Below are 17485 nucleotides of genomic sequence, written 5' to 3'. Positions count from 1 at the left end.
AACGAATTAAACACATATATTACACCTTCAAGGGAAGCATCTAAGTATCAGCATTTTTTTACAAATTCACTCCAAGAAAACCATTAGCCTCAATAGAATATTTTGTTGTGGTTTTTTTTTTAATGAAAAACATAAAAGATAACATCAAGGAACCCTAGGTTTATTGTTAAAATTAATCCACTCCACACAACTCAAATTGGAGCCCCACTTCCAGTTATATACATATGATTGCTATTATTATATAATTCAATTTTAAGTCAAACTTTGCAATTAGGCAAACAATTCACATGAAACTAAAACTTGCAGCATATGCAAATAAATTAATCTTTGCACAAATGAATTTAAATCACAATGACAAACAAAAATTTAGGAAAAACAGAGTTTAAATTAAAAAGAAACAACCCAAAATAACCCAAAATTGATCCTCTAGGGATCTCTATACATGTTTATTCTAATCCCCAAGCGTGAGTAACTCATCCCTTACCTCGAGGTAGTCGCTTAAATGTTCTCTGTTAGCAATGGTGGCGTCTCTGGTGCTCTCTAGAGCTCCTTCTCTGGTTGCTCTGTTAGGGTTCTTGTGCATTAGAAAAGAAAAAGGGACAAAAGTGTTTTGTAAAAGCTGCTCTAGGTTAACATTTGGTTTATATAGTGGAGATTTATGACTTAATTGTATTTTTTATTTATTTATTTATTTATTTATTAACTTATTACTGTATTATTTATTTATTAACAATTACGGCTGTTACAACCTGCGGTCCTTGAGATTTCTTTCAACCTTGTAGCAAATCCTTTTACAAGCAAAGATCCACAAGGGATGTACCCTCCCTTGTTCTCTTTGAAACCCTAGTGGATGTACCCTCCACTAGAACTGATCCACAAGAGATGTACCATCTCTTGTTCTTAGTCAAACCCAAGTAGATGTACCCTCTACTTGTACCACAAAGGATGTACCCTCCAATGTGTTAAGATAAAGATCTCAGGCGGTTAAACCTTTGATACTTTGTGAATAGGGATAAAAAAGAATTCTCAGGCGGTTAGTCCTTTGAACATTTTTGTATTAGGGAAAGGGAAGAATCAAAAGAATTCCCAGACTGTGTCGTTTTGAATTCTTTGACAAGGGAGAAGGGAGACATAAAAGAATTTAGGCGGTTAGTCCTTTGTTCTTTTGGAAAAGGGAGAAGAGAGACACAAAAAGAATTCAGGCAGTTAGTCCTTGCCGAATTCTTTCTGGCAAAGGAAGAAGAGAATGAAAAGATGAATAGCACAAGTTTTCAAGGTTTGGAAAACCAGAAAACTTCAGAAAACTTTTGGTACAAAGAAGAAGAAGAAGTTCAAAGAGATTCAAGGCTTGTAAAGGATTGTATGAAATAAGTGTTCAAGATTGAAAGAATGAATTAATTGAAAATGCAAAACAAAGCCTTACTTTTATAGACTCTTCATGTCTGGTCAAGAAGACCATTTAGAAGAGTTATAACTTTTAGAATAACTTAAAACCAATTTGAAAAAGTCAAAACCTTTTTGAAGGGATACATCTTTTGATTTATTCAGAAACAGTCATTGGTAATCGATTACCAAATAAGTGTAATCGATTACACAAAGCTTTTATGTGAAAGGGTGTGACTCTTCACATTTGAATTTGAATTTCAACGTTCAAAGGCACTGGTAATCGATTATAGCTTTTTGAAATTAATTCAAACGTTGAAAATTCAATTTGAAAACTTTTTCAAAACAATTTTGCTACTGGTAATCGATTACAACAATCTGATAATCGATTACCAGAGAGTAAAAACTCTTTGGTAAACATGTTTTGAGAAAAATCATGTGCTACTCAATTTTTGAGAAAAACTTTTCATACTTATCTTGATTAAGTCTTCTCTTGATTCTTGATTCTTGATTCTTGAGTCTTGAATTTTGATCTTGATTCTTGAGATCTTGAACCTTGAATCTTGATTCTTGACTCTAAACTTTCTTCTTGAGTCTTGAATTCTTCTTGATTCTTATCTTGAACTCTTGAATTCTTCTTGATTCACTTGAGTTGTTCTTTGATTGATCTTTGAGCTTTTTGTCATCACCTTTGTCATCATCTTTTGTTATCATCATTGTTATCATCAAAACACCTTTAAATCACCTTTGATTCACCATGAAGCTTTGCTTCTACAGACTAGATGTTTATTTTCATTTTTGTAGAGATATCTCTTTTATGTACCGAATGATTGGTAATGTTATCATGTTATGGACATTTAAAAAGCACTGTTATTAGGTATTAGTGTTACCCTGATATAATCTAGATGTTTATAGCAGCAATTAGGTGTGGAAACAAAGCTTAGAGTCATTGGGTTAATTTATAAAGAAATGCAAAAGTCTAAATATCTTGTTGCTTTAAAATACCTAGACTTTTCTACTTTACTTTTTGAAAAAAATAATAACAGTAAATATTAAATAGCTGTAAATTAAGAGATGCCAAATAATTTGTCAACTATGAAACTACAAATTGGCTATGTTAAATGGTCAAAATTTAATTATCCGTAACCAAAATAATTGACTTTACAGAATATATATTTCAATTTATTGAATTGTAACAGGCTTGCCTCCAGTCCAACCATGAAATAGTTGCTGACATGGGCCCAATTCCATCAAACCTAACTGCTCATTAAAGTCTAGAACCACTACCAGTGGGTTTTAGACAAGATAATCACCTTCATATAAGTTGATTTAAGGAAGCATTTGACTTGAGTTTCTTTTTAAAATTTAAAAGTGAATTCAAGGTTAAATTAAAAACAAATAAACATTTAAATTTAGAGTTAAAATTAATTGATATTTTTGTAGTTTTTAAATTAAAAAAATAGATTTTAATCTTGAGATTTGAATTAAATAAGGAAAAGAGAAAAGTGTAAACTAAAATCTCCAAAAAAAAATACCATATTTTAAATCTCTCTTTTCATTAAAACTTTTTTTAATAAAAAAACTCATTTTCTTAAAATTGTCTTGTTCATCCTTTTCTTTTAAGAAAAAATATAATATCAAAATAGTCTGAATAAAAGTTCATTAAGACTGTTCATGTTTTATGTTTCTAAACACATGAATCATTTACTTAAAGCACCATTCTGTGTACATCCTAAAACAGGTTAGTATATAATTATGCACAATTGTTATTGACATAACCAGTTGAATTTTTTATCAGGCTTGAGAATTCACTGGTGACATTATAATCATATGGTTTTATGATTTTATCTTTATCTTCTTGTATTTTTTAACTATAAAATTGAAACTATAAAAATATCTCCCAGTTAAATTTGATTGATAGATTCATTAGCTCATTTGACTGTTTAGCATTACATGGTATTATTCTTTGTTCTAGGCCGAGTTTGTGTCCCTATTGTTCCAAAACGGTGCGAGGAGTTTGATCCTACTATAGTACCCACCCTTTCACAATGTATAAACCTTGATACTGGTATTATGAATCATTTGGAAAAATCTATTCCATGTGAGAGAAGTAATATGAGAATACTAGGAATGACTCATTTTCTGTTCCTCATTTATACGTGTATTTTTTTTTTCTGTTACAATTCAAATTCTTTAAAACATTGGTGTTGATCTTAATAATCTGATACCTTATTACAAATTCAGCATTCAAGTATTACCTTACCTATCATAACTATTTTTATAATTAAGTGACAAGTTCTTTTTATTAATTTCTATTCACAAAATCAAAGTGATGGCATTTGTATTTTTTGATGGTCAGATCCTCCTATATATTAAAGAATATGACAATGTCATGTTACGAAAAACAGATACACAAATTTAAATTAATAAACTCTATATAAATAATACTTTGTATTATACTATTGACTCTTTTCTTTTATAAATTAATAAAATTTATATGCTTTATTAACACTAGCAGGATGTTTAGGTTTTTAGTGTAGAACCTACATTTTCTCATCAACAAATTTTATTTTTTATTTTTTATTGTCTTAAACTTTTTAAAATAGTGACACAAATCAAATAAACAATTTAAAATATTCATTGGTCAAAATCTAGTAATTAAAATAACCGTTTTAATATTTTTTTTTAAAAAAAGACATTTTAAGACAATTATTTAAAATAACCGTCTTAAAAAATTTACATTCTAAGATGGTTTTTGAGAAAATTCTCTTAAAATTTTCAATTTTTTTAAAAAAGACTTTTTAAGATTATTCTTTGAAAAACCGTCTAAGATAATATTTGGAAAAATCGTCTTAAAATCTTAAAATTTTATTTTTTTTAAAAACATTCTAAGATGATTCTATGAAAATCATCTTAGAAAGTTTACTCTTTAAGATGGTTTCTACGAGTCTTAGAAGGGCCCATTTTTTTTTTTAAGAAAACAATTTCTAAAATAATTTGAGAACCATAGTGAAAAGCCTTAACTTTTCTATGACGGCATCGTTAAAAGACCTTAAAAACCGTCACAAAATGTCATTTTTCTAGTAGTGTTAACCTCTGCTACACATAATTTTTTTCTCGCTCATGCTACCAATTGTGCTATTTTCCCTACTTTCTCTTGCCTAAATCTCAACCACTCTACAACACATTAACACATAAAAACATGGAGAGGTTTTTTAAGTTGTAGAAAACATTTTAGCTTTAATGTTATTGATGATATGGAGGTGGCCCTTGCTTTGTTGAGGGTTTAAGTGTCAATGATAATCTCTATGCAGGAATGGGTTCAAGAGGAACACCTATATGTGAAACTCGTTGGAAACCTATAAGAAACACATTATGTTGGACACTTTAGAAAGAGAGGGGCTAATTGACCAAAGTGGGTTTGATTTACAAACTATTCCCCAATAAGGATTTCTTTTCAAACATAATCCTAAGGGGGTTTTGTTTTATAAGCATTTCGCTATCACTGTAAGTGAATCCATTCCACATGGCATGCATTTCACCAACTCAAGTGGCGAAATAGTCGAGGCTGTGAAACAGGTGCAACTTTTTTCAGGTGTCGCCAATAAGGGCTGCGAATCCATTCCACGTGGGCATGCATTTTGCCAACTCAAGTGGCGAAATAGGCTGCAGTGAAATCAGCATGGCATTTCGCCATTGATGTTGGCAGAAATAGGGACGGGTTTGGCACGACACACGAGGTAAGTGGTGTGGGAAGCTATCCACTCGTCTATGCACTCAGAGTGGAACACGAGGTCGCACTTGGGGATTAAACGCAGCGTTTCGGTGTCCTCGAACTCGTTCAAGCACACCACACACTCCAGCGTCAGGAACGTGTCGATCACCGCCTGGTCGAAACCTGCGCGAGCCGCACTGTGACCTACCAGAGGTGTCGGGAAGGTTGTGGATGCTGGCAGAGGGGGAGCCAAAGCAATGGCAGATGTGGATGGAGAAGCCCATTAGAAACAACACGATGATAAGTATTTGACATTTCGTGGATGGTGGTGGAAGACATTGGGATTTGGGATTGAGAAATGAGAAACAACGTAGACTGCATGCTTTTCCTCCCACTAGCTCACGTGAAAGCTGCCCCGCCTGGTCACATGCTGGTTTCACCAATGCCAATGGCGAAATGCCATGCTGGTTTCGCAACCCCTATTGGCGAAATGCCATGCTCCATGACACGTGGACAACAACCTGAAAAAGCTGAAAGCACGCGAATCCACATGAAGTCCCTGTTTCGCAGCCTCGACTGGCGAAATGCCATGTTGTCTGCTCCGCCAACTCAAGTGGCAAAATGCATGTAAATGCAGTGCCACGTGGAATGGATTCGCTTACAGTGATGGCAAAATGCTTACAAAACAAACCCCCTCTGGAATATGTTTGAAAAGGAACCCTTATTGAAAAATAGTTTGTAAATCAAACCCACTTTGGTCAATTAGCCGAAAGAGAGGTGTGGAAAGTATAAACAAGAAAACACAAGAAAGAGGGTTGAATATAAAAAAAAATTAGCAAAACTTTTTGTAGATGATTGTATCATCTTATAAAATAATGTTTTATCAAGAAACCAAAAAGGAGTAACAAATGATAGTTATGGTGTTATATTTCGAAAAGGCTTCCAACCTCAGATTGCTGAAGCAATGACCCTTAGATGGAGCCTTCCAATAATGAAAGACCTTTTTTTGGAGTGTAAAGTTTTTGACATACTTTTCGAGAATCTCACAGCTAACTAGACTAGAGTATATGATAAGAGTAGGAAACAATGTAGCTCACAGTCTTGCTAGACTTGCTTTTTCATCTTTTGATTCAGTTTGGACCGAAGAGATTCCATCTCACATCCAATCTATAGTAAACCATGATGTATTATTGGCTTTCTCGACCTTTCTTATTGATTAATGAAATATGATTTTAACTTCATAAAAAAAAAGAGTTTTTGAAAGCATTGTTTTATCAAAAACCTTTTAAAAAAACAAGCTTACTTAAAAACACAATTCAATTCAAGGTTAGATAAAACACATAAAAAGATATAAAAAGACAAAGATTACAAGTATTCTTTCTTCAAGTCACTTTTGACTCAACTCAAATAGTTTTACACTAGTCTCTTTAAACTAATCACCCGAAGTATTATTTACACATCACTTCTAGTTTTAACAAATCAAATTGATTTTGTTTTAGGTTTAGGTGCATATTGACTATAACTATATCGTTTTATAGACAAATACGACAATTTAAGCTCACACAATAACTTTCAGGATTTATAAGGTAGTTTGAGATCGAACTTGAAATTTGAATTAGAATAATTTGCAAGGAGTTTGAAAGCTTGACTATGTTCACGCATCATGTTCTCTAACTTTAGCATTTCAAATCTTCAACCTCCAATAGGAAGTAATCATTGTCTCTAAACAAAATTCTCTTTAGTCTGCTTCTAAGTCTTGCGTTAGAGATTAAGTCACTTTTCTTCAGTCACATACATTGCAACTTTCTTTTGGCACACCTTTTTATGTAGTAGGTAACTTTATTAGTTGACATCTTTTTCTTTCCCGGCTCATCAATAAATCCTATGAAAAATAAGAACATTTCATACAATAAGAATCAAAATATCATAGCATTAATTAAGATTATAAATACACAAATTCAACATTTGTTAAGCCATCATTTGTAAGACATATGTAGATAGGGATGTAAATGAGTCAAACTATCCATGAACAACTCAAGTTTGTTTGTTTAATTAAATAAACAAATACGATTAAACTTGATTATTTAAATGAATACCTTGTTTATATATATATATATATATATATATATATATATATATATATATATATATATATATATATATATTCCATAATATCATATTAGCACATATTTTTATTTGTAGATCATTATATAGTAAAATGAGTTATTAAATTCTAAATTGATAAAGTTAATAAATAGTTTAATATTTTTTTACAAATTAAAAAATTATTAAGCTTTAAATGAGTTAAACAAGTCAAGTTCAAGCTTTAATTTTTTAAAATAAGCTAAGCTCAAGCTTCTTTAAAATTTAATATTTGTTTGCATAAATAAAAAAATTTGAAAAACTTGATTCATGACTGAAAAATTAAGAAAGAAAATAACTTGATTCAAAATATTTGAGGGGGAAGACAATGAGGAAGAAGAGAGTTTTGAAATTGATGAAGGAGAAAAAAGTAGAAGTGTTTCATTTCTATAGTCAAATATAAAATTACCGTCAACTTTACCAATTATATATATATAATCTTTTAATAATAGTAGCGTTGTCTATAACCAATATAGTTTGAAAAAGATAAAAATAATATGTTAAGCTCGATACTGTTTAACGTTGGTGACACAACCGACATTATTGACTAATGGTGCCCGCGCAGGGGATCTATTTCCAATAATTAAATTGATTCAAGCAAGAAATTAAGAATTAGGATTCGCATAGTCACAATTTGCAATAGAAAAATGAAAGAAAAGTCCGTACCAAATCATTTTCTTCTTTTGACTTGTCTTTGCTGAAAATCATCGTTCGATTTGAAGTGGGTTCTACTTTCAATGAAACGTACCCAGAATCTTTGTTTTCCTTGGTCTTTGGAAAGTTTCTTTAATCCTCCATTACAAATTAAGTGTCATTTATCATTTGCAGTCATAAATAGAAAAACACTTCATAAGGAAGTCACAAGGTTCCCACTAATAGTCAAAACTCAAATTGTTGGAATGGAAATGAGAAGCTTCCTACTTACCATCGTCCAATAACCCACTATCATTCGTTAGATATAGATTTTAGACCCTAACGGAGATTTGGTGGAAAGTAAAACAGTAAAAGAAAAACATAAAATAAATCTCATGGAGACCATTTAAGGGCCACCTCTTCCGACCTAAAACAACTTTTCTATATCATAATAATAAGTATTTTTTGAATGGGTTAGACACTATGAGTTTTTCAAAATTCATTAACTTAGATGAATCTCAATTATGATATTATTTATTATTGATTCAAGAAAATTTTTCATACTAAGAAAATCAAACATAAATTTTCACATTAAATAAATTATTTTTTAACATGAGAACATAATGAAATCTACGTTACTAATCCAACCATATAATATAATATAATAAGGATGGATCATGCTAACTATTATTCTTATAATATTAGTTAAGGAATTAAAAGAATTAGGTGATTTTGTAGTGTCAACGTTGTTGTGACTTTTCTATTTTTACGTCATCGGATTAAATTAATTTGATAGTCCATATTAAGCCACTTGTTTTAAAAGATATTATTAATTTAATTTTTTTATTTCATTATAATTTAAAATCATAAAAAATATTGCTAAGGACATAGATTAACTAGTACAAAAATATTTTATTTTAACATGTAGTTTCGAATATTATTTAGATTGTCAAAAAAATTCTAAACAATTATCAAATCATCAAAAAAAATTAGCGAGAAAATTTTTGGCAATTTAAGAACTACCACAAATTTTTGAACAATTCTTTAATATCTTTCATCGGAGGTAATTTATCTTACTTTAATCGAATAAGACTGATATGAACAAAAAAATGTTTTCTAGCGATAATTGGTTAAATTAAAATAACTTTGTACTAATTAATTTGCGTCTTGCATAGTATTTTTTATGATTTTAAAGTATTAGAAACATAAAAGATAAAGTAATTGTTAAATTAAAAAATATGACAATCTAAACCATCGATCAGGTTTAATCTAATAGCCTAAAATGAAAAAAAAAAAGTTACCATAACTTTCCCTTCACAAAGTCACTAGATCCAAATCCTAATAATCCTGCCAATCAATAACTTTAATCTCTTCTAAAAAATATAAGTAATACTACATCACACATGTTATTTGTATTGCCCGGGGTCCTCAAGTGATGTGGCGAGGAACACGACATAGAACAGTTCTTGTAAACCCTCCATCCTAGTTAGCCCTAAACCTTGAGCACAGGTGCTCCTCATATAAGCCAACACTGACACCTCACAGCCAAGTGGTTAGGTCGTTATGATTTTGATACGCGAGTATTAGCTGGCAAAACAGTTACTCTATTATGAAGTTGATACAAGGTAGTTACACCTGACTAACAAGATTGCTACGTTGTTGCAACAACCCTCCAGACAACTTCTAAGGTTTCCCTCCGTCACTATAAATAATTAGGTTCTATGTTCAATTGAACTCAATCTTTTCACTCATATCCTGGTCACTAAAGCACTTACTTGAGTGTTGGAGTCCCTTTTGTTGGTTCCCCCTCATTCATTAGGCGAAGGAACTCAACAAAATCACCACCGTGAAGGTCATTGGACTCCATTCTGATGGCGGTCAACTCTAATGTTAAACCAGCTCCAAATTTTGACAAGGACACTCATTTCAATGCCCAACCCTATGAAGAATTGCTATCAAGGTTAGGCATTAAGCACTTAATAACCTTTGTCAAGCATCCTCAAACAAATGATTATGCAGAAGCAGCGAACAAGGTCATCCTTAAAGCCCTACACACAAGACTTGGCAAATCCAAAGGCATGTGGAAGGAATAACTCCCCGACATACTATGGGCCTGCCACTATTCACCCTAAACAACAACCAAAGAGACTTCTTTTCGTCTTACATATGGCACAAATGACATAATGCCTATAGAAGTCGAGGAACCCTCGACAAGGAGGTTATTTTTCTAGACTCGACAAAATGAGGAAAACATAAGGGTTGAACTTCATATGAGAGAAGAAGTCCAAGAGATGGCCAGGGTCAAGGAAGAAGTTACCTAGCTCCGCGTCTCAAGAAGATATAACACCAAAGTTCGGCCTCGCACCTTTTAGCCTGGTGATTTAGTATGGCAAGTCCGAGGAGAGGCAAGGAAAATTTCACGAGCAAGAAAGTTATGACCTAATTGGGAAGGCCCATTCAAGGTCGTGGTGAGCTTAGACAATGAAGCATACAAACTTCAAGAACTAGATGGAAAAGAAATCTTGAGAAGGTGGAACATCACCTATCTAAAATTTAATTTCAGTTGATCTACAACAAGACCAGTTGTTGTACTCTTTTTCCTGATCAAGTCTTTTGTCCCAAAACAGAAAAATCAGGGTTTTGGCTTGAGAGTTTTTAACAAGGCACACTTGAGGTATGAAAGGAACTTGTACTCAAATGATTGGACTAAATAAAACCCCCTCTCATTTGGTCTAATTATTCTTATGCATGTAATATTGATGAATGCCACCATCTCCAAAGGTTCATCAAACCCAAGGTCTATCCTTAGTGAGTTTAGCCATACCAGGACAAACATTTTGTTGGTGAAATCTCCCAAGGCTCGTCAAACCCAAGGTTTGTCCTTGGTGAATCTTGCCAAACCCAGGACAAACGTGTTCCTAGTCAACTCTCCAAAGGATCGTCAAACCCAAGGTATGTCCTTGTTGGTTCTCACCAAACCCAGGACAAATGTGTTCCTGGCCGAATCTTCAAAAGCTAGTCAAACCCAAGGTTCATCCTTGGTGAGTCTTGCCAAACCCAGGAAAAACGAGTTCCTAGTCAAATAAAGGCAGGAAAAACCTAGGATCCATCCTTGGTGGGCATCCCTATGCCTAAGGTTCGTCCTTCACGAATGTTCTAGAAACTGAGGCACTCACTCGGAACCATGACATTCCTAGTTCGAATTAATCTAACACTTAGCCAATTTAAGACACTCTCGACTGTGCAAGACAATGTATAACTAAAGCCTGACTCACCCTTGGACAACTCAAATGCACCCAAGTTAGTTTCATACCTAACATGTCTCACTAGAAAGCCTAGGGCCTTGGTTAAAAAGCTTCGCAAAGTGAAAAGGGAAGCACCAGCAAGTGAGAAGCCAAAACCCGTGCGCACCCATCTTTGCAACATGATTATTGTGCCTGAGATTAATGATAGCACCATTGGAGTCTACCATGACAAGACCTTCAATCAGGTTGAAATCAAACCCGAGATGATTGGACATTATTTCACTGAGTTCTCTATTTCATACAAACCCGTCAAGCATGGTATGTCATACCAAATGCGAAGGATCACACTCGTTGTTCCTAGACGAGGCCAAATCCAATTTCAACATAACCCCAAACAGGCGGTATGCGAAATCCAAATAACAAATTCGCAACACAACAGGTTAATGCAAGAAGGAAAATAGAAATGTATTAAAAACGTTGTCAAGATTACAAAGCCAACACGACTATAAAAGCAACATAACAAAAAACCAAAAGAAATATGGCCTAAACATCAACCCTATCATCCTCCTCCCCTCCATTAGACTCCTCTATAGCAGTAATCTCGTCCTCATCAAGAAGTTTACCGTCCTTCACATCTTTGAATAGGTCAAAGAGGTTCAGATCGAGACCCTTGGAAAAGAGCCCTTCATACCTGACAACTTTGAAGAACCCTTTCTCATGTTGCTGCACTGGCTCTTTCTTAAACATGATAAGCTCATCATTTAGCTCCTTGTTGGCCTCCTTCTCCCTTGCCACTTCAAGCTCAAACTTTTTCAGCTTGGCCTGGAGGTTAGACGTTGTGAGCTCAGAATCCCTCAGTTGGGCTTGAAGATTAGCAATCACTCTTGCGAATTCTGCCATCGTGACATCAAGTGTTTCCCTCTCCCTAGCAGAGCGCTTCACCTCACCTGCCAAGTCATCATTCTCTTTTAATGCATCTTTATAATGTCCAAACTCCTTGTCACCATCCAATCACGTACTTACTAACTTGGCAAAAACATCGTTAACCCTGAACGACAACTGGTGATTTGACTTGATAGCCTCGACAAAGGCAACAGTAACATCGGCCACCTTGGGACGCTTCACTCGCTATACATCCTAGAAATGACCCTCCACTAGGCAACTTCTACCTCCAAGGAAGCAATTATGTCCATAGCCTCCTTATGCTTGTTCTCACTCTCCTCTAAAATAGCCAAGCTCTTCTGAAGGAAGACCTTTGTAGCACCATTTGAATTTTGTACCTCGACATAATGGACATTTTTTTGTCAAAAGGAGTCATAAAGCCTAAGGGCATCCTCTGCTCAGGCCTACACCCAATACTCCACAATGAATTATCTTCTCGAGAAGTATATACCTAGTCAAATGACACACTTAGACGAGAATAGGAAGAATGCATCCTAGAATGTTGGACGGTCGGAGCTGGAGGTGGCGTGGCAGAGGAAAGAGAAGGCATGCTTGTTACAACACCTACCTTTGTCAGCCCCACACTAAGCAGCGGTGGTGCCAAGGAAGAAATAGAAGCAAGCACAACAGGGGTAGGAGCGAAAGTGACCAGTGTATATGGAAGAGATACAGAAACCACTAAGGTGGATAAAGGTGGAGGAGCAAGAGGATTATAGGCATTGACCGTAGTAGCAGTAGTCTGAACGATTGAGGGGGTCGAAGGTGGGCTTCGTGGGTTGGGAGTCTTAGGAAGAATGGAAGAAGGACAACTTGAACTAGATGCCAAAGAATAAAGGGAGCCTTTGACCTCTTGCGTAGTCTGATCCCCCCAACCTTTTCGCCATGTTTCCTCTTGGCAGCTGCAGAATGAGTCATATTAGGTGTAACCTCAACAACATCAGCCTCAATAGCATCAGAAATGCTGGACTAGTTGATCCTAGCGTTAATTGGATCTCCTCCCCCTTTAGAGGGTTCATTGACACTAGTTGGGGGAGGGAGCACGTCATCGACAGGTTCAACCTGCTTCACTAAAGGATGCCACTCAAAGTCACTCATTATTCCTACAAAGATAGAAAAAACATAACACATAATCATAAAAGACAAAGTTATACTAAGACAGGCACAAAAAAGGAAAGATAATTTACATCCAAGACACAAAGATGGTTGCTTATCGAAGGCAAGGACAAGATGGCTTAGACATCAAGCAAGGTTGGCAATTGTTCCAATAAGGCCTTGTCCACCCTCTCCTCTGAAGACATTAGATGTTCTTCGAAAGACTTGAACCTTTTAGGGTTCGATTGCTAGTAGAAGGGAAAATGATGCTCGCTACTCTCCTTATACATCAATGTCAACCCATTAGAAACAACATTGAATCAAAATCAAACATCCTCTTGTAAACATTATTCAACGACACCCAACCAACCTTTCAATCAACTTCATTTGGAAAAAGTACATGAGCACATGAACACTAGGGCGAATGTTAAAGAATGAGCATAAAATATCGAAATCCCTCACCATTGCCCAACTATTGGGATGAGAGGGGACCAATTTCAAGCGCCTCGGCAAGGAACATTGAAAGTCATTCAAGGGAAGAGTCAGATGTATACCTCGAACATACACGATAAACATAGAAATAAAAGGGACAATCAGGGACATGATGCATAAAGGAATACTCATATTCTCTTCAACAATCAGGGGGGATGTTATCGATGAATGATACTTCAAAACATCATCCCTCACCCACTCAAAACCAGTAATGAATGGAGAGAATGAGGCATTTCGCCACCACAACGACGCCTATTCCTCAGGAAAACCCTAACTTCACCCTTTCTCACACCTTCCACAGTCACCAGATTCCCCTAAGGGGGTGGGGGCACGATCATAGTCCAGAGCTACCCTCGCCCATATTATCAAATTCCATCAACCTTTAGAAAGAGGAGGACTCATTGTTAGAAACCTTGTGAGGAACATCCTTCGATGAAGAATCGCCAATGGGAACTACTTCCTGCTCTACTAGGGGTTGCCGAATGGAGCCCTCAAAGTCACTTCCTCCCATGCCCAACGCAGAATTAGAAACAGTAGACATAATGGAGAAAAGGAGGGGGGGTACCCGGAATGAAGTCAAAATCAAAAAGGAAGGGGGAAGATTAAAACATGCTACAACCGGAAAGGTCCAGAATCGAAAAGGCCATGACGGTCGTAAGGCACGATTGAAGCAATGATTAGAGAGAAATTGTAAAAAGACGTGTGTTCAGGATTGAAGATGGTGAAAACCTAACGTGCATTCCTTTTAAATGAGGAAAGAATCCACGACCTTTCAAAAACTAGCAGGAATTGAAAAGACTCCATGAAAACTAGTGTCATAATGTAACCCCCACGAACCACGTAACTTGTCTTTAAGATGTGTCCTTTCATGAAGCAACACGAAAGTCCTCAAGTGACATGGCGAGTGACGTTGCATAGAATAGTCCTTGTCAACCCTCCATCCTAGCTAGCCCTGGACCCTGAGCATGAATTCTCTTCATATAAGACAACCCTGACGCCTTGCGACCAGGTGGTTAAGGCGTTATGATTTCGATACGCGAGTATCCAGGTGACAAGACAATTACTCTATAACGAAGTTGTTAGAAGGAAACTACACCTGACTAACAAGGTTGTTACGCTTTTGTAACAACCTTCCAAGTGACTTCTAAGGTTTCCTTCTGTCACTATAAATAACCAGGTTCTATATTCACTTGAACTCAATCTTTTCGCTCATATCCAGTTCACTCAAACACTTACTTGAGCGTCGGAATCCTTTTTGTAGGTACCCCTCATTCCTCAGGCGGAGGATCTCGACAAAATAACCACCACAAAGGTCACTAAAGTCCATTCTAATGACGGTGAACTCTGATGTTAGACTAGCTCCAAATTTTGACAAGTACATTATTAAAAAAATATAAACATGTGGTGGAAGGTGTTTAATAAAGAAATGGTTCAAACTTGACTCTCAAATGATGTGTAACATCACCCAGGCTCTGCATTACTTATTTTACTAGGCATGTTTTGGTCCTGCGTGAGAAAAGTTGCTAATCATATAATGCACACATATTGATATTAGTCATACATTTCTCAAGCTATATATAACTTATTACCCATAAGCAGTACCTTAGCTCCATCTTTCAAATTTTTAGTTTCGACTTTCTATGATCATATATTTTGGAAACGATTCAATGGTGTGTAGTGTATGGTCTAGTATATATGAATATGATTCTCGTTTTGTCCACATGCATTTTGCACTTTCTTTGGTGTATGCTCATCTAGTATAGTCCCCCAATGGCTTCTTTCAATGTTTACCAATTCCATATGATCAATAACTAGTTTTTAGGAAGATCTGTTGTCTCTATCAATTATAAAACTCAAATAGAATCCATATGGATTTAACAACTTTATTTTAATAAGGATTTAGCACACAGCTTGGGCAAATAATCAAACCGGTGGTGCACATTATTCATACTAACCTTGAAGAAACCCAGACCTAAAAGAAATTCTAATCTTGTAGAAACCGTTTGATGGAGACCATGAGCACGAGTTCCAAAAATCCAGACCTTGTAGAAACAAAGAAAAATCTCCATTATCACTCCACACAAATGCAAGGAAAGATAGGAAGAATGCTGAGGCAGAGTGAGGAAAAATGCACCACATAAACACTGAGGTAGTGAAGCAATGAGGAGGACACACGACAATGACATTTAGGGTTCATAACGACAATGGCAAGGGCTTGAGGCGACAACGACGATGGCACACGAAAGAGAGCAAAGATGAGGATGAGCACGAGAACGAGAGAAATTGAAAGAAAATGATGAATGCAAGAGAGAGAACAATGAGTGCGGGCCTAGGTTGAAAAAGCTCTCCAATCACGATGGTTTTTAAATCTCCATTGAACTCATAAAACCATGACAATTTTTAAACAACCAACATCACTTATATTCACTTTACAAAATTGTCATTGCATTTTTTATGATAGTTTTTTGGAACCATGGTGAATGAGAAATCTCATTATAGACAATTTTAGTAGTAGTACATAAATTGAGGTGACAATGTGTTTGATAAAGAAAAAATAAAGAATAAAATTAAGAAAGGAACAAAAATAGTATTGATTGTCGTGAAAGTCATGTGAAGATAATACGTGGACTAGCATTTCCTTTTAGACTTTTAGTAGTGTTGCGAAATGAGCTTTTATATTTGTTTTTCAAGCAAGAAACTTGAAATTAATATGTGTACTTCAATTTATTAACAATTTTATTATTTTAAGGCTGACTTTTGTTCTTATAATGTCTAGTTTTTCAATTCAACCCGTCTACTCTGTAATGGAGGCAAATTAGTTACATGTTGACTTTTGAGAGAAAACATCAAATGAAATGGGGATTGAATTGTGCTCCTCATGAGGGTCCACTCAACTAGTGACATAAAATTACTACATTAACTTATTAAAAGGATTTAGACTTCAATATTGATATTAGATTCTTCCTAATCAGCTAATATTGTTATCATATTGATTAAGAAATTAAAAGAAAAAAATAATTATTATATAAATTATGAAAGAATATAAAAAATATTATGAATAATTTAATTTTTTGTCTATCAATAAAAATATTTTACTTTAAATTCTTTAACTAATATCTTTAGAGCATTTATTAGCATTTATCTTGTTATTATTATAATCTATTGTCAAGGCTTGTGACTCGTGACATTCTCTTATGTTAAAATGTGAAAACCAATAAAAGAATTAAATTATGCTCATAGAATTAGGTTCTAGAATTTCTAATTATTTCGTCGTTGTCCTCGACACCTAATCGATGAAATATCAAATCATTTTCATAGAATTACCTTCAGGTTGCTTGAAAAGGCACCAACAGCACTAACAAACGAAACATCAAACATCAATGACTATACTGGCTTATCAAATTGTTACTCGTTGTTTTTCAGTCTAACAAGGAAAAATGTATAACTACCCACAATTTAAATCCTTTTCAATTTGACATCATAGTCTTTAAAAACTTTCCATTTATAATTGCTTTCTCTATTTCACCAATTAGTCATTCCGTTTAGTTTATTGATAACCTATAACGTGCCACACTCTAACCTTTCATAAAATTTAATTTATAAAATATCTTATACGACTACTATTTTTTAATCCTTAAAAAAATAAATGATTAGAAAACTCTGAAAATAATTTAATTCAGTGTAACAAATAAATGAATAACTAATGCTAATTAATACTGTGTTGATATACTTTGCACTAAATTTGAAAAACATTTTGAACTTTTTTGTGACTGAATGTAAGTGGACCTAGCTAGAGTTAAGACTAATTTTTATGCAAGTGGCTTGACTCAGAGAGAAAAGC

The 17485-nt window shown here is 34.6% G+C and overlaps 1 protein-coding gene across 1 annotated transcript; it reads right to left on the bottom strand.

Annotated features, from left to right (window-relative positions):
• Positions 1-5060: 5060 nt before the first annotated feature.
• LOC106795606 (E3 ubiquitin-protein ligase ATL6-like) lies at positions 5061-5689 on the bottom strand. The gene is made up of 2 exons (XM_014766193.1): positions 5539-5689; positions 5061-5332 (listed from the first exon to the last, which is right to left on the bottom strand). Exons 1-2 carry the CDS (start codon positions 5687-5689, stop codon positions 5061-5063), a joined length of 423 nt encoding a protein of 140 aa, XP_014621679.1.
• Positions 5690-17485: the final 11796 nt, after the last annotated feature.

This window comes from Glycine max, chromosome 13 (genome assembly GCF_000004515.6).
Source record: "Glycine max cultivar Williams 82 chromosome 13, Glycine_max_v4.0, whole genome shotgun sequence".
In the NCBI taxonomy this organism is placed as follows: domain Eukaryota; kingdom Viridiplantae; phylum Streptophyta; class Magnoliopsida; order Fabales; family Fabaceae; genus Glycine; species Glycine max.
Note: the sequence above shows the minus strand (reverse complement) of the source record. Positions and strands in the feature narration are given on the sequence as shown.

Coding starts and splice junctions, on each gene's coding strand:
- LOC106795606 (XM_014766193.1), bottom strand. CDS start 5,689: ATGGCATTTCGCCAGTCGAGGCTGCGAAACAGGGACTTCATGTGGATT. Junction 5,333..5,538: donor GCATTTCGCCATTGGCATTG/GTGAAACCAGCA, acceptor CCCCTCTGCCAG/CATCCACAACCTTCCCGACA.